The 17,997-nt window shown below is 43.3% G+C and overlaps 1 protein-coding gene across 2 annotated transcripts in view; it reads right to left on the bottom strand.

Moving 5' to 3' along the window:
- The window catches only part of macroh2a2 (macroH2A.2 histone), a 28,835-nt gene extending 12,241 nt beyond the window's left edge, over positions 1–16,594 (bottom strand). The window contains exons 1-4 of one of the 2 annotated variants that reach the window (XM_030441831.1): positions 16,321–16,594; positions 15,173–15,350; positions 14,245–14,351; positions 10,987–11,184 (exon numbers count right to left, since the gene is read on the bottom strand). In XM_030441831.1, coding sequence (XP_030297691.1) covers positions 10,987–11,184; positions 14,245–14,351; positions 15,173–15,344 — 477 coding nt within the window. In that variant the 5' untranslated portion in view covers positions 15,345–15,350; positions 16,321–16,594. The remainder of the gene's footprint in view (positions 1–10,986; positions 11,185–14,244; positions 14,352–15,172; positions 15,351–16,320) is intronic. The other variant, XM_030441830.1, reaches the window with a different exon arrangement.
- Between the last annotated feature and the right edge of the window lie 1,403 nt (positions 16,595–17,997).

The raw sequence follows: 17,997 nt of genomic DNA, 5'->3' as shown, positions 1-17,997 counted from the left end.
GAAGTCAGTTATGCTCTTCTGGTTGAACTGGTTGAACTCTGTGTTTACGTTAGTGTGGCTGTCATGCTTGCTCTAAGACATGGCTTTTAACACAATGAAAGTGACAGAATGGACAAAAATCGGATGGATGTTTTAAAAATGGATGTGGGCAGATGACATGAAGCAATGGTCCGATGTTAGCTACATCGACATAGGTAATTATATGGTACTTTCTGAAGGTGTTGACGGCGAAGAATCCCTAACCCAGCAATGCACGAGCAAGTCATGTAGTCATGCAGCAGCTATTCTGTGGAAGCTGTTCATAAACCCTAATATTCATTTTAGTCTCAAAGCCTCGAGCCAAGCCAGTCTCTTGTTTCTCCTTCCTCGGCATGGCGCGCAGGGCACAGACATGTTTGTCAAAGTCGTTGACGTTCTACACAAGTTTCTGAAAAAAACTTACATTTTCTTGAATTGTTGTAGCAACCAACAACGGCACGTGTTGTACCTGAGCTCATTTTAAAAAAACAATTTAGCATTTATGACATAACGCTACTTGTTTTGGGCTAGCTTAAATATCACCAGTTGCGAGGCACCCGGAAAGAGAAAACGACCGGCGGTTGTAGATATCTGTCATGGCAGCACCCATAGGCTTCTGAAGAAACGGATGAATAGTCAGCCTCCTCACTCCTCTCTCCTCAAGGAGCATTTGGGGAATTGAGAAATCTTCATGGTGCACTGAGATCAATTTTCTGGGTCACAGGCAAGAGGACGGAGGAGTGAGGAGACAAGGCAGCTCAAAATAGAGAAAAGAGAAGGGCTTTTTTCTATCTCTGCTCCACCTCCTCCATTGAGTGGAACCTTTCTAGCTTTACTACATATTAGTTTGGCAAAGCTTTTGATTTAACACGGATGCACTGAACAGTTTGTTAGAGAAAGAAGGGTTGTAACATGTGAAAGGTAAAACCCTTGACCCTGGACACCATTGATTGACGAAATACTCTTAACTGAAGTTCCACTAACAACTAGAGGTGTATGAATCGCGACTCATTCGAACCTTTAACCCGGGTCATTAAAATAATCTGTGAGTTGCGAATCTCTAGTATCGTTAACTAGAATCACTTGAGTCCTACTATAATCAAATCTAAAATGATAAATAGCGTCACGCAGAGCCGTATACATAGCAAGCTCATAGCCCACTAGCCCTGGGCTTGCTACGAGTGTGCTACGAGCTACTAGCTACGAGCTTGCTACAAGCTACTAGCTACTGGTATGAGGTACGAGTCGGCTGTGTTTCTGGCATCGTGACTCGCAGGCTACGAGTCGGCTGTGTTTTTGGCATCGCGGCTTGCGAGCTACGCGTCGGCTGTGTTTCCGGCATTGAGGCTCGCAAGCTAGCCCGCAAGCCGATGTGGGAAACAATCGTAGCTAGTAGCTCGTAGCAAGCTCATAGCTAGTAGCTCGTAGCTCGTAGCACATTGCTGGAAAGTCAGCCGACTTGTCATAGCACTAGCTCGCGAGCTGGATGCCAGAAACCCCCGCGACTCGAGTCAGAGCAGGATAACGCAAACAGCCGGCTACATTCTGAATGAGTAGCAGATGAGCGAGTGAAGTCTCTTCCTTGAGCCTGTGTGAAAAGCACATCTCTGTCATAGTACAACAGAAGCCATTTAGTTGGGGGCCTTAAGCACATTTTTGCGCAAATTCATCTAAAAGCGCCAAATTTGGCACAGATGTAGCTCAGGTCATACTGAAAGGATTGAGCTAGGGTGCCGGAGCCAGCGAAGATAGCGGCCAAATCCAATATGGCCGCTGCCCGAAAAGGGTTCCGACTATAACTTTTGAACCACATGAGCTACAAATACAAACTTGATATCTTTTTCAGCTTAATTAATCATGGGAAACACATAGGAATGTTAATATTTATGACCCGGTGCATCTGGACCCCTTAATCTTGCAATCATCACCATGGCAACTGGATGCGAGGGGACGCTGGCGTGAATATCGCCGCTTCTCCATCCACAACAAAACAACTTTTTCTGCTGAAATATGAAAGCCAAACTGTCTTTACAAGCTCTAGAGCTGCGCTACAAACTTTGAAGACTGCACACCTTAACAACTGGCTCTGGTGGACTCACCTTTCTCCGCTGGTCAGCTGTTAGCCCCGCTGGTCAGCTGTTAGCCCCGCTGTTTAGCCAAGCTAATTAACCGTTGGCAACGCTAACTTCCAAACCGGCGTTCTCAGTTCTCTGTGGGCTATCCAGCATTACTCCATTGGTCCTCTCTCCACTACAACCTCAGGATTGTTCACCGCCTGGCTCCTGTATCACTCTCCTCTGCTACTGTGGTCTCCCCCGACCTGCGAAGATGTTGGTTGGTCGCTGCTCCGCCGCTGCTGACGGGGTCTTTAAATACTCGGCGCTGGAGCTCCTGGACATTTGCTGTAACTTCTCCCCGAACGCCATCACAAGGATTAAATCTCTTGGTCTCCTTCGTCGCCCCCGCCATATGCACAGGGCCTCCAGATGCAAGTTTATGACGGACAATGCTTTTCCCTGCAGCCCTGACAGCGGTGCTGCTATTCCCTCCATGCTGACTGACAGGCGCTCCATCGCACCGGCTCAACGTCATCTAAACCAACCACAGGTGAGCACACTAAGCTATCTGAGACCCTTGGCTTGTGTGAATGGTGCTGTTTCCTCCACATCCACTGCATCAGCATCTGTGAACAACACTGCCGCTTTCATGCTGCTAAATCCACGTTCACTAAACAACAAAGGACTACTCATCCATGACATCATCACAGACAGGAAAATTTACTTTCTCTGCCTAACTGAGACATGGCAGCATCAACAGGACTTCTTTACTCTGAATCAAGCCACTCCCCCAGGCTATGGTTACATTCAGAAGCCCCACTCTGAGGGCCGTGGTGGTGGGCTGGCAGTCATACATCGAGCCGACATCCTGGTTAAACAACTTCCAGTGCTGAATGTCACCTCATTTGAATGTGCAGCCTTCTCTCTGGCTGGGCATACACAGCTGCAGGTTGTCCTCATCTACCGCCCTCCAAAAGTCTCCTCCACCTTCCTGTCTGAGCTGTCTGAACTACTCACCTCCATCTGCTCTATATCTACATCTACACTCCTGCTTGGTGATTTCAACATCCATGTTGCTGCCCCTTTGCCTCTGAATTCCTGTCACTCCTGGATTGTTTCAACATCACTCAGCGTGTTAAAGGTCCCACTCATGTCAAAGGCCACACACTGGATCTGGTGTGCTCCACTGGCGCAGCTCCCTCCCATCTACAATGCCTGGACCTTGCTGTTTCTGACCACTATGCTGTCCTCTTCACTGTTCCTGTCCCTGTGCCCAAGCAGCGCATAAATCGAAACATCACATACAGGAACATCAAGACAGTGAACACTCTGGCCCTGACCAACATCCTGGAAACCCACCTGGCCTCTGATCCCCTCGACTCCTCACTGGATGGACTGGTGGCCCACTATAATGCTTCTGTCTCCTGGGGTCTTGACTCCCTTGCCCCTCTTAAAACCCGGACTGTGTCTTTTACCCATTCTGCCCCCTGGTTCACCATTGAACTCCGCACCCCTGGAGAGGCTCTATAAAAGATCTGGCCTCACCGTCCACCATAAAGCCTACAAAGACCACGTTAGGTCTTATAAAGAAGCTCTCTCCAAGGCTAAAACAAACTACTACACTACTCTCAGGAGACCAGCAAAATAACCCCAGAATGTTATTCTCCACCATTAACCGGCTCCTTAGCCCTCTCGATGTCCCCCAGCTTTCTGGTGCCCCTGACCTCTTTTTCAAGCTCCTGGACTTCTTCCAGCTACCATTCACCAGCAACTCCTAGCATCTGCCACCACCCTACCACATACACCTTTGACACGAATATCTGATCCTCCCACTGTTCGCCTGCCCCAGTGCTCTCTCTCCTCCTTCTCTCCTGTGGACTCTATTTCTGTAGCTAAGTTGGTCTCCCAGGCAAAAGCCTCTACCTGTTCTCTGGACCCCATGCCTGCACTATGCCCCCTCATAATGGAAATTATCAACTCATCCCTAGAATCTGGCATTGTACCGTCCACCTTCAAAATAGCTTCTGTCACCCCCATCCTCAAGAAGCCAGGTCTGGACCCAGATGACTTACATAACTACCGGCCAATCTCCAACCTTCCTTTCCTTAGCAAAATCCTGGAAAGAGCAATTGCCGCCCAACTGCAGCAGCACATGTCCAACCATGAGCTCTATGAACCCCTTCAGTCTGGCTTCAGGGCACACCATAGCACAGAAACTGCCCTCATCAAGATCACCAACGAGCTGCAGATTCCAGCCAAATCAGTATTCTGATCCTCCTGGACCTCTCTGCAGTCTTCGACACAATCGCCCACACCATCCTCCTCACCCATCTATCTGACTACCTTGGTCTCACCGGTACAGCACTCTCCTGGTTCCAGTCCTATTTAACAAACAGGAAACAGTTTGTCATCATTGGAGACTCCAGTTCCACCACAGCTTCAGTCAACCAGGGCGTGCCTCAAGGCTCTGTGCTTGGACCCCTCCTCTTCACTATCTACATGGTCAGATAATTCGCAAACATGGTCTCAACTTCCATTCTTATGCTGATGATACTCAATTATATCTCTGCACCAAACCATCCACCCAGCTACCCCCACAGTCACTCGTCAACTGCCTACATGATTTAAAACTCTGGATGACACCAAATCTACTCAAATTAAACACCAATAAAACAGAGCTCATGGTTGTGGCCTCCAAGGCACTGCTCCAGAAGGTTGGAGATCTTCTCCTGGACGTGGACGGCTGCACTATCTCCCCATCCACGGAAGTCTGCAACCTGGGTGTCATCCTTGATTCCACACTATCTTTCCAATCACACATAAAATCCATTACAAAATCAGCTTTTTACCATCTCAAAAACATCTCCAGACTCCGGCCCTCTCTCTATGAACCTGTGGCTGAGACCCTCATCCATGCCTTCATCACCTCCCACCTGGACTACTGCAATGGAGTCCTGTCCGGGCTCCCTTCCAAAACCCTGGATAGGCTCCAGTATGTGCAGAACTCTGCTGCCAGGGTTCTCACCCACACCAAGCCCTGGCAACACATCACCCCCACTCTCATCCGCTTTCACTGGCTCCCAGTTAAATCACATATCAGCTACAAAATTCTCCTCCTGACCTATAAATCTCTCCATTCCCTCGCCCCCCAATATCTGTCTGACCTCCTCCACCCCTACACCCAGTCCCGGACACTGCGCTCATCAGGCACACACCAGCTCTCCATCACTCACACCAAACTACAAACCTTTGGTGACAGAGCCTTCTGTGTGACAGCCCCCACTCTCTGGAACACTCTCCCAGCTGAAATCTGCAAACAGACTTCTCTGGAGACTTTCAAAAGAGACTTAAAAACCCATCTTTTTAATAAGGCCTATGAGCTCTAGATCCAGCTAAATCAATCAACTTTTCTATTTTTATCTTTTATGTATTTTTTTGTTTATCCATTTATTCTTTGTTTTGTTTGTTTGTTCCATTTTGTTAACTGTCCTTGGGTACCCTGAAAGGTGCAATAAAAATTAAATGTATTGTTATTATTATTATTACTAATCCTCCAATTCCAATATGGCTGCTGTCCAAAAAAGCAGTTTTGGCTGTAATATGGGCCTTACACCCAATTGTTCGCGCCAATTCATCTACAAGCACCAAATTTGAAACAGATGTAGCTGAGGGCATACTGAAATGATTTAGCCAGGGCGCCCGAGCCAATGGTCCCTGAGACCAAGATGGCGGCCAAATCCAATATGGCCGCCGCCTGAAAGGGATTCGGTCATAGCTTTTGAGCCAGATGAGATACAAATACAAACTTGATGTCTATTTTACCTTTTTTGACCATAGGAAACCCATTGGAATACTTACATTTATGATTGAGTATATCAGGACCCCCCAAATTCCCTAAATTCAATATGGCCACTGTCCGAAAAAGGGTTTTGGCTACAAATATTTAACCAAATGCGCTACAAATGAGGATGTGGTGTCATAAAATAGACACCACATCCTCATTTGTAGCGCATTTGGTTAAATATTTGTAGCCAAAACCCTTTTTCGGACAGGAAAACCACAGGAAGTCCATTGGCATATTTATATTTATGCTTGTGTAAGTCTGGAACCTGTATTCTTTTCAAGACTGTGGTTGAAAATCCTTTTTTTTACCACAACTTTGAAGGTTATTCTCAATTTTAATAGGTCCTCCAAAACACCAACTGACGCCCTTTGCGAGGACTTTACAGACCACTTCAGAAGTAAAATCAATGATATCAGATCAAGTCTTTTACCTCACCAGATTTTAAATGTCTACACACCTGGATCATTGACTTTACCCGAGGAAACACTGGAGAGTTTTGCCCTGGTTGATACGAGGACACTTGGTCGAGTCTTCTCCCAAGTAAAGCCAACAATTTGCCTATTAGTCCCAATTCCCACACCGTTTTTTTAAAACACTTTGTGGATTCTTTGAGGATCAGCTGTTATACATGGCGAATTGCTCTCTTCAGACGGGTGTCTTCCCCGCCTCCTTTAAAACGGCGGTGGTGAAGCCCCTCCTGAAGAAGAGCAACTTAGATCCCAACATCTTTAATAATTATCGGCCTGTATCCAACTTACCGTTTTTACGTAAAATTTTTGAAAAACTTCAAGTAAATGACTTTTTAATCGCAAACAACATTTTAGAGAAGTATCAGTCTGGTTTCAGGACGAACCACAGTACTGAGACAGCCCTTTTAAAGATTTTAAACGACATCAGGTGCAACTTAGATAACCATAAACTTACAGTCTTAGTACTACTAGATCTAACCACCGCTACTGATGTAATAGACCATCACATTTTATTAAATAGACTGAAGAACCTGGTCGGCCTCTCTGGTACTGTTCTTAACTGGTTCGTCTCTTACCTCACAGATCGACATTTCTTTGTAAGTATGGATACATGTTCCTCAGAAACCCACTAAATAAAGTGTGGGGTTCGCCAAGGGTCAATCTTAGGTCCAGCTCTTTTTAATCTTTACATGCTTCCACTTGGGGACGTCTACAGGAGGCACGGCATCAGCTTTCATTGTTATGCTGACGATACGCAACTGTACATCGCCATGTCTCCTGATGACACAGGGCCTATTGATGTCCTTTTTGACTGCATTTTAGATATCAAGACATGGATGGCAGCTAATTTCCTACAGCTCAACCAGGATAGAGTAAACCATCACAATCTGTAAAAAATCTGGATGTGATTTTTGACTCTGAGCTCAGTTTTATTCCACACATCAAAAATATCACAAACATAGGTTTTTACCATATTAAGAATATAGCCAGAGTCCGCCCGTTTCTCTCTCAGGCCAGCACGGAGGTGCTGATGCATGCTTTTATCTCTTGTCGCTTAGACTACTGTAATGCCCTGCTCTCTGGCCTTCCCAAAAAGAGCATGCATTGGCTCCCCGTTTGTTTCAGGATTGATTTTAAGGTTCTTTTACTAGTTTTAAGTGTCTAAACAGTCTTGGGCCTTCTTACTTATCTGACCTGCTTTTACTCTATCAGTCCCCGCGGACCCTGAGGTCCTCCGGCACTGGCCTTTTAACCATACCAAAGATTAGTACAAAAAAGCACGGGGGAGGCGGCTTTCAGTTATTATGGCCCCCAACTGTGGAACAGCCTGCCAGAGAACGTCAGGGTCGCAGAGACTGTTGAGGTTTTTAAAAAGAGGCTCAAGACCCACCTTTATAACCAGGCTTTTAATCAATTTTTTAATTCCTTTTAATTCCTTTTATGCTGTGCTAATCAGAGCACTTGTATCCTTTATCCTTTTTTACTGTGTTAATCTCTCATGTTTTTAGCTTCTTTGCATTTATGTTTTAGTCTCTTGTGTTTTTAGCCTTTATGCTTTTATGTTTTAGTCCCTCGTGTTTTTAGCCTCTATGCTTATTGCTTTATTTTACTGTTTTAGTCTGTCAGTTTTTAATCTCCAGTGTTTCCTCATGGGGGCCTGCCAGACTGGGAGTTGTCTCTGGTCCGCTGCTGGGGGTGCTGTCCCTTAGACGGTTTCGGCCCGGGTGGCTGGAGGGCTCTGCACCTTGGTGCGGGGCCTCCTGTCTGCCCGGGGTTGGGGTGGTCTCTGTGGCGACGCTCCCTGCAGCCTTGGACCGAGATCTCTCTCAGTGTGGTTGGCCCCCCAAAGGTAGCTTCCTCCGTGCCTCAGGTCGCACTGCCCAGCCATGTCTCTTTAGTGACAGCTAGTGTATGTGTGGGTGTGAGTGTGTGTGTCTGTGTGTCTGCGTGCGTATGTGTGAGTGTGTGTGTATTTATGTATGTCTCTGTGCATGTCTGTGGAGGTGGGAGGGCTGGGTTCTTTTGATTTCTTCTCTGTAAGGCACTTTGCGCTATTTTTTGTATAAAAAGCGCCATACAAATAAAGATTGATTGAGTGATTGAATGTTGATTCATTTCCTTATAAAATTGAAATGCTTTCAGTGTGCCACAGGTGAATACATTTTAAAGTGTAATCATATAAGAAAGAATAATACACAATTTCTATTGCAAGGCAATATCTATATTATGTCAAATTGTTAAAAGAATAATATAGTCAATTTGTCCAAAACTCTTAGAGGTTTGCTTAGCATAACAAAAAAACAGCAATAACATAAAAAACAAACAGCTGAATTCTCATGGTCTCTCTCACATGAATTATCATCATCACTCACAATCACCGGATCACTTATCGTCTCCACCATCATTGTTTGTACAAGCACCCTCACATGCACATATAGAAGTGCAACGAACTCCGGCTTTACAGCACTTGCAGTGCCCTCTACATGCTTTCTTGCAGCCACAGTGGAGGAAAAAGTCCAGTAAGGATCCCAAGTCTTGCTCGTGGAGTCCCGATACCATCCCCATGCATCGAACTCTGGGATATCTTGCTGGACAGCGGTTACCTGATTCCAGTAGAAGCTGGCCTGCAGCAGTGCTCTTTTAATGTGCTGAATCAGTGCAGCTTGGGTGGGAGGCAGGTTCTCAAAAGACTTGGTACCATTCTAGAAAAGGTGATGTCTAGCTTTATCTACGCGGCTGGAACCACAGCTCTTGCTGTGAATTCAACCATGAAAATCCACTGTTGTTTTATCTTAGTGCTGTTTTTTGTTATGCTAAGCAAGCCTTTAAGAGTTTTGGACAAACTGACTATATTATTCTTCTAACAATTTGACATAATTTAAATATTGCCTTGCAATAATAATTGTGTCTTATTCTTTCTTATATGATTACACTTTGAAATGTATTCACCTGTGGTACACTGAAAGCATTTCACTTTTATGAGAAAATGAATCAACATTGACAATAACCTTCAAAGTTGTGGTAAAAAAAGGATTTTTAAACACAGTCTTGAAAAGAATACAGTTCCAGTTTACACAAGCATAAATATAAATATGCCAATGGACTTCCTGTGGTCAATAAACATAAAATAGACACTACATCCTCATTTGTAGCGCATTTGGTTAAAAATGTGTAGCCAACGGACAGTGGCCATATTGAATTTAGGGAATTTGGGGGGTCCTGATATACCTAATCATAAATGTAAGTATTCCAGTGGGTTTCCTATGGTCAAAAAAGGTAAAATAGACATCAAGTTTGTATTTGTATCTCATCTGGCTCAAAAGCTATGACCAAATCCCTTTCAGGCGGCGGCCATATTGGATTTGGCCGCCATCTTGGTCTCAGGGACCATTGGCTCGGGCGCCCTGGCTAAATCATTTCAGTATGCCCTCAGCAGCATCTGTGCCAAGTTTGGTGCTTGTAGGTAAATTGGCGCAAACAATGGGGTGTAAGGCCCATACTACAGTCAAAACTGCTTTTTTGGACAGCGGCCATATTGGAATTGGAGGATTAAGGGGTCCAGATGCACCGGGTCATAAATATTAACATTCCTATGTGTTTCCCATGATTAATTACGCTGAAAAAGACATCAGGTTTGTATTTGTAGCTCATGTGGTTCAAAAGTTATAGACAGAACCCTTTTCGGGCAGCGGCCATATTGGATTTGGCCGCCATCTTGGCCCTGAGGGTCGCTGGCTCCAGCGCCCTAGCTAAATTATTTCAGTATGACCTGAGCTACATCTGTGCCAAATTAGGCTATTATTATCTCTATTTGGGAACTTTATCCATTTACACCGTTCCTACCTCAGTACTCTATTATTTTTTTGTTTTATTTTATTTTATTTTAATTTAGTAACTCTTATTTTTCCAATCATGTATATAATGTTTTATTGCATTGTGTTTTTTACTACGTTAGTGGTTAAGAGACAATGGGCTAGGACTGAGTTTCCATGGTGATTAGACAATACTGACTCAAGTGACTCGCACAACCCGGTTCAATATAGTGAGTGACTAATAATGACTCGAATCCTTATAAGGAACCATATTTACCAGCTCTATGAACAACTTTTCTTCTTCTTTTCTTCTGAGACGTGCTTGAAAGCTCCAGAACCAGCTAATAGGTTACCCTTGACTAAACATGTTTCTATTTCTCAACTAAGGTAAGGAAAAAAAGTGTCGAAGTGTATCAGCTGGTAGGGAGACTTTTCTTCCTGCTGTTGATAATTGATGTAAACCAGTTCTAACTGTTTGGATCTGTAGCATGGTGCAGTAAAGGTCTCAGTATGCTACAAACAAACTAGTTAGTATGACATGTGATTCAAACACAAACTGTTTCTACCTGTTCAGATAAACTGAACAAACAGGGATGATGATGCACACATCCAGTGGGCTCCTGCCTACTTTATCACCTCCACACAACCTGGCCAAGACTGTGTAAAGTGGACGACACTTATTGTTTTCGAGAGGTTAAAGAATTGTCAGTTCTGTTGTTGGAAAGGTGGCTTCTGTCAGTGTTCATCAATCCCCCCCACCTCCCTGTGAATCCTGTCTGACTAACCTTTGGCTTGCGACCTCGTTTGCCTTTAACCTTTTTGAACGACTTCACGGGTTTCTTGCTCTTTGAGCGTTCTTCCTGCTTCTCGGGGACAGACGCTTGGCTGTCCACTTTCACGCGACCTCCTCTCTTCTTGGAGAGAAGCTCTGGGTGGATACGAGGCAGAACCCCTCCATTGGATATGGTCACCCCCCGCAGAAGCTGCGGAATAAAACATTTCAGAAACAAGGACTCTGACCATGTCCTGTCTTACAACATACAATAACACACCTTATATCTCCATGAGAGTGTGGTTCTCTTTAAGAAATGCAGACTTGCCTGAGCAGATGTAAAATGACTGACTGTTCCCAGATACTTCATGTCCTCTGAAATACTAACCGCTACATACACCATCTGCTGTCAGTTGAAACCTCCACAATCATCATGCATATGCCTTATACGCAGTCAAAAGGTCTATAAATTGTTACTCTTTTATTAATATAACATTCATTAGATAATTAAAACCATTACCAGGGTTTCCCCTACATGTAATTGACTGAGGCGCACCGCCACGGCAAAATAAAAGCCGCCACACCTTAAAAATTCAGGCATAAATAAATCCAGTGTTAGAGAAAGGAAATATTTTACTGTCATCTTCCACCACAGTCTTTGATGTTACCTAGCATGTTGGATATTTAGCTTGATAATTAGCTAGAGGATTAAAATGTTCACTTAGAGCAGAGTCCTGCACGGGTCACCGCATCTGACCCATTTTCCGACAGTAGCACAAATTACATTCCGTACCTGAGGCAACCCGCTATAAATTGATACTGACGCCCGAAGGAAAATTTGACGGACGCAATTTTTAAAAGTGAAAGTAAGACAGGGTGGGGAATGGGAGTTCTGGGAGGGCGCAAGCGCGCATGAATGAGCTCATATGAAATATAAATGCTCATCATTTGTGTCGCTAATAATGACTGATAATAAGTGAAGCCTTGAAAATGGCAATCATAAAACCCGACCCGCCTCTCCAGGCGTCCGACCCGATCCGCATCTGTGTCCGAACAGTTCATTATTTTTCACCCGTGCAGGACTATGACTTAGATAACTCCTCTCTTGAAACAAATAATAAAATTTGTATTTCTTTACAATATTAGAGTTCATGATGGCTGTGTGAGAGCATTATAACCAGACATGACATATGTATAAATATTACAGTATGATGACCCAAACTGCGCCCCCCCCCCCGCCGAGCGCCACAGTCTCAGAAAAAACTGGGGGAAACACTGATTAACGAAACCAAAATACTGTTTGTTGTGGCTGATTTGTGGTATTTAAAAGAATGGTGTACATGTCTTGTATATGCATTGTCAAAAAGTACTGCGACATAGTATCTGCTGTCTCAAACTGTGCAATCTTCACCAATGACTAATGTTCTTGGGGTCTGAACAGAACAGCTGTTACAAATGATTCTGTTGATTATTTTCTATATTCATCAATTTGTTGTGCAGCCTTTTAAATTTAAATTGTGAAAATGTGGATAAGTAAGACGAATCAAATGATGTCCACAAATGTCGTTTTGACGGCAACTCGAAGATATATAGTTTACTAAGAAACCAGAAAATATCCACATTTAAAGCAAAACTCTTGCCAAAATGCAACCCGGACTTTTTTGTCAATGTATATGAGTCAAACCTTTTTGTAAAAGCATAATTACGACAAAAGAGGCACTTTTAAGATTTACCGTAGTGTCGATCTCAGAATGCGACGTAACCTGGAGGACAGTTAAGGTGGAACACTCCTACGCATAGTTGCATATAAATGCAGATAACTCGTTGTTTTTTCTTTGGCAATAAACAAAATTGACCTTGAAGTTGAAAAAGGAGCCTCATATAAGAAACAATACTAAAATAAAAAGTGGGAAAAGTCACATGAGATATCGTGTGGATTGTTGTTGCCGGAAGACAGTAGCGTTCCACCTTAACTGTCCTCCAGGTTACGTTGCATTCTGAGATCGATATTTCTCAGCTGCCATGACGACTTGGAGCGGAACAAGCTACTGCTAAGGTGAGTTGTTCAAAAACTTTTTAGCAAACTCTGTGTATACAAACAATGTTCTCAATGCTCGTGTTCCTGAGCAAAGTTTCATGTTGTGTCGAATCTTCCTATTGTTTTAAAAATAGCGATTTTGATTCTATCATAAAAGAACCTGGAATCATAGAATTTTGACCTTTTTTCCACCAAATCTTTTTAAACAGATAAGTGATTCTAAAGATAAGTGTTGATTTATTTAAAAGCATTATCATTTAACTGTTGCAGCTTTAGCATCACTCAGCTGTACATGTGTTTGCAGGGATGAGCCAAAGACATGTCTGGCAGAATGGATGAGCTTAAAAGTGCACCAGGCAAACTGATCCACCGTAGGCCCCAGATGGAAGACACAAATACTGTATGTCTTTGATTGTCAACATCTTCTATATTCAGTTGTCATACCGGATGGCATCACTACTTCTGGTGTACAGAAACTTTCCAACCATTGACCAAGGTTGGAAAGTTGATTTAAAGCAGCATCAATATATTTATATTGACTTTGGATTGAATGGCTGTGTGTGATGTAAAAGATGTTAATCATGGTAATGAACCCATAGAAGTTATCACCACCACTGCAGTTCCCCTCAGTGCTGCCTGTTCTGACTGTTTGGTCTATTAGCCAACAAACTCTACTATCAGCAGCAGCAGCTCATGTAACCCCAATGTACACTACCTGCTCAGCACCAAACAGCAGAGTTTTAGAGACTACCTGCTAAGCACAGTGGAGCATTTAGTAGTTAAAGAGACAGATATTTCCCTCAGGAGTTGCTGGAGATCAAGAATGAAGTTCTTATAAAAGGCAACCTGTATGCTTTCAGACTGATTTCAAGAGTGTATTGTTTACTTACAAATCACTGAGTTGCCTCTACATGTTCGGCTGGTCTCTTCACTGCCTGTTTTTAAATCCTGTCTCAAACACATTTTTATTCCTTGGCTTTTGATTCAGTATGACGGTCGTCTTTCTTGTTGCCGACTGTCTTGTGTTTTATTGTGCTATTTTTTATGTGCTATCTTTGGCCAACTATTGTTGTTTTAAATGTGCTTTATAAATGAAGTTGCAGTGTGAATATTACACTTACAACACAGCTGTACATTTGGTACAAATGCTATCTAAGTAGTAATATAACCACATGCAATATCCACAGTTCTACACACAACTATCAGCCAGCCCCTTGTACAGCAGTGTGTTACCTGGTTGAGCTCCTCATCATTGGCCACCGCCAGCTTGATGTGCCTGGGAGTTATTCTGCCTTTCTTGTTGTCCCGTGCTGCGTTTCCTGCCAACTCCAAGATCTCAGCTGAGAAGAGAGAAAACACAGACAGTGTGTTCTCAGATTTAAACTTTTGTGAACTCCAGGACCATCAGGAACAAGAATCCTAGAACATCGACCTAAGTGTTCTATGAGGAGAAAAGTGAATTGTTGCAGCATTGATGTGGACAAAGACAAATCTAATGAACAAGAAATAAAAAGTCTTCTGTTTCTCTCTCTCTTCTGCAGTCTTCTTTTGTTTCACTGACTTTAAGGCCACGCAAACTTCGTCCAGTCCCTAATCAAAAAGATGTAGGAGGCAAAAATTATTTAAAAAGTACTTAATTGTATATATTAAAATTAAAACCTGTGCCATAATGAGCACTGTCTGTATTATAATTCATATTGTTTAGGATCATAATGCTTTTTGGAAGGGATTGGAAATGTATTAATAAGGGAGTAAGATGCCAGACACCTGTTGTTTATTTAGTAGTTGTCAAAGGTTTGCCTGTCAGGCATAAGTTACACTGTTACTGTTATTCACATCATGTTACACCATGTAACGTGATGTGAATAACAGTAAATGTTTATAAAAATGTACACAAAAACAAAACAATGGTGCAAGTAAGGAGTATCGAACAAAACAATCAGGAATAATTATTTATCGTAAACACAGCGATAAAATACATTAAAAAATATATGCAATCTAAGATAATGGGAAACATGAAATGACTAATTATTTAAATGTTATAATAACTTACTTTACAACAAATATGTTGTATTTTCTATTTACAATTTCTCAACAGCTAGAATTATTAGCATATACTAAATACACTGTTCCTGACAGCGAATCATGTGTTGCCACCCACCTGCCAGGTACTCGATGACTGCTGCCATGTAAACTGGTGCCCCCATACCGATGCGGTATTTGTGTGTGCCGGTGCGCAGGTACCTCATCATCCTCCCCACAGGGAAAATGACACCTGCCCTGGATGAACGGGACAGCTTGGTGGCCTTCTTTTTTCCTCCTCTGGCTGACATCCTGCTCTGGATACAGAAAACAACCACAGCGAGTGAATAAGAAAAACGACAACAAAAAACAAAATAATGGTGGCCAAGTGAGAGTACAGGGAGTCTGTATTCATGTGAGACCTTCGGTGACCCGTCCAACAGCCCTGCAGGCCGCACGGGCTCAGTGAGGATGTGTTAACCTGATGTGTATAGGATCGTATAGCATTGTACCGCAGACATAGAGACATTCGTCACGTCCACTTCTTGGATCTGGGGAGCCATAACGACGGCCGGTCGTTTTTTTCCTAATTTTCCAATAGACCATAAGTTGACCGAGGATGTTCACCCCCCCGGGTCTCCATGTAAACAGTGAGCTTGCCGACTGAGGCCTGCAGCAGCGCCGCTACAACCCACACAATTCACATGTAGGCACTAATGAACACAGGAGATGCCCGCCGGCCCTGGAAGTGGAGGGATATGATGTGTGAGTGCGCTGCTTGGTGACCAGCCGAGCGGAAAAAGACGGGACATTACCGCGGCTATGTTAGCTAGCCTTACTGTACAGGACCGAGCGTTACAGTGAAGCAGGCAGCTCTGACAAGGAGCTACGCAGACATAAAACTGCACTTCTCCGTGGTTTTAATCGTAGAAAAAAGCCTGACATGGCGGTATCTGCTGACAAGGAGAAGTGTATTTATGGATTCGTAGTAATGTGGCTGAGGACAAATAAAACTCAAGCTCAGGGTTAATGTTAGCTACGCCAGGCTTCGCCCAGCTAACGTCAGTCAACATGAGACATTCCGCCGGGCTCCGGGCTGTATTGTACATGGAGACATTAACCACGACGAGACGTTTCTTCTAACAAGCCCCCCGCCCCCTTCTCTTTTCATGAAGCCTCCAATCCTCTGCATGTGTGTAATCACATCAGACATGGAGAGTAAAGAGTCTCCGTCAATCCGGATATGCGTCGAGGCATGAGAAACGGAAAAACCCTCCAAGTTTCTACCTGTTAAGTCCTCCTTTCACGCGATTCAGCGCGGGCCAGAGATGCTCCTGCACCGAAGACAGATGAATCCCTCAGTGAAAGACGGCGCGCTTTGTTTTGCTTCTGTTTATTTGCTCTTCTTGTGTCTGGTCTTTCTTCCCAACCTAAGAAAAAGCCCACAGAGAAAGCAGGAACAGCGTCGTCTGGACGGAGGCAGGCTCTGTGCTACTGATGCTGCAAAGGGGAAAAATTCAGGAGAGGGAAAATCCAGAGAAAACGCCCCCCTGACATGAAGAAAACACGTTGGAATTATGTGCAGAGGGATTAAGGTGGCACATTGTGTAAAGCAATTATAAATGTAATCTGTAATAACAGAACTATTTTTCGAGCAGGTCCTGTAGTAAGTAAGTAGTAAGTAATAGGCCTACCCTAAATGACATTATATGTGGCCTTACTATAGTTGAGTTCATATCTTCACCCTCATGGGCAGCCCGCGATTTACTGTCTGCCATGTGTTAAGAATGAAAGGTGCAGGACTCCAGGTCTAACAGGTAGGGAAACAGTGAGGGGACATGTGTCCTCCTTACTCATGCAGACTGTGGGGGCTGAATCAGACAGATGAGCCTGTTTGATAGTGATGTCTCGGTTGCAAACGAATCTCTTTAACGCGAACGAACTGACCTGATTCCCTGTTTCACTTCTCTCTCGTTCCTTCGTTCTCACAGACCACTCGCTGTGTTGTTCACTGTTTAGTTATCAGAGTGGTGAGGAGGACTGAGAGCTAGCCAATCCTATGCTGAGTCTAGGAAACTGTCGTTGAATTTTTGCCAACGAGAAACAGGGAAGAGGATTAGGGCCATATATGAATTTTTTTTTTAGTTCTGACTTTAAAGTCAGAATTCTGACTTTTTTTCTCAGAATTCTGAGATTATAGTCAGAATTCTGACTTTTTTCTCAGAATTCTGAGAAAAAAGTCAGAATTCTGAGACTAAAGTCAGAACTAAAAAAAAAAAATGTACATGTGCAGACTTCTGACTTTTATCTTGGAATTCTGACAAATTCACGTGGCCATAATCCTCTTCCATACATAATCATGAAGTTGCAGCCATGTATTTTAAGGTGACCAGATTTCTGATATGAAAATTGGGGAAAAAATCGGTCAAAATTCAAATGTTATCATTATGAAATAAAAAAGAGGGGCAATTACATGTTCATGTTTTTTTTAATTTTAATGTGTATTTTTAATGTGTATTAAAGCAAATGAGTAGCCAATTAGAAGTTTCAGTAGTCCTGATAGTAGTAGTTTGGTAGTATTATAATTAAAGAATAACCACCTCTGTTAAGGCTGCATGAGTTGTTTATTCTATCACATGTAGTGTCCGACCGATTTTTTGGCCCGATAACGATAGCCGATATTAGAGGGGGTGCAATCACCGATAGCCGATATGCAACCGATATAGTGAGTTTTTGAGCTGGAATGAAAACAGGCCTTGGATTGTGCATAGATTTTCCACCAGTATGATTATGCAATAGTACAGTCACAGTGACAGTAGTACAGACAGATGCTTTCTTAAACTAAAGTCTTTATTCAAGACTTTTAACATTTAACAGATTTTTTTTAAATGACATTTAACATTTGAACTTGTTCGGTCAAGCTGAGAAAAAGTGCAGATTGGCACACAAACAAAAATAAAATAA

Source organism: Sparus aurata, chromosome 15 (genome assembly GCF_900880675.1).
Source record: "Sparus aurata chromosome 15, fSpaAur1.1, whole genome shotgun sequence".
Lineage (NCBI taxonomy): Eukaryota > Metazoa > Chordata > Actinopteri > Spariformes > Sparidae > Sparus > Sparus aurata.
The sequence above is the reverse complement of the archived record's forward strand: the minus strand, read 5'-3'. Positions and strand labels throughout refer to the sequence as shown.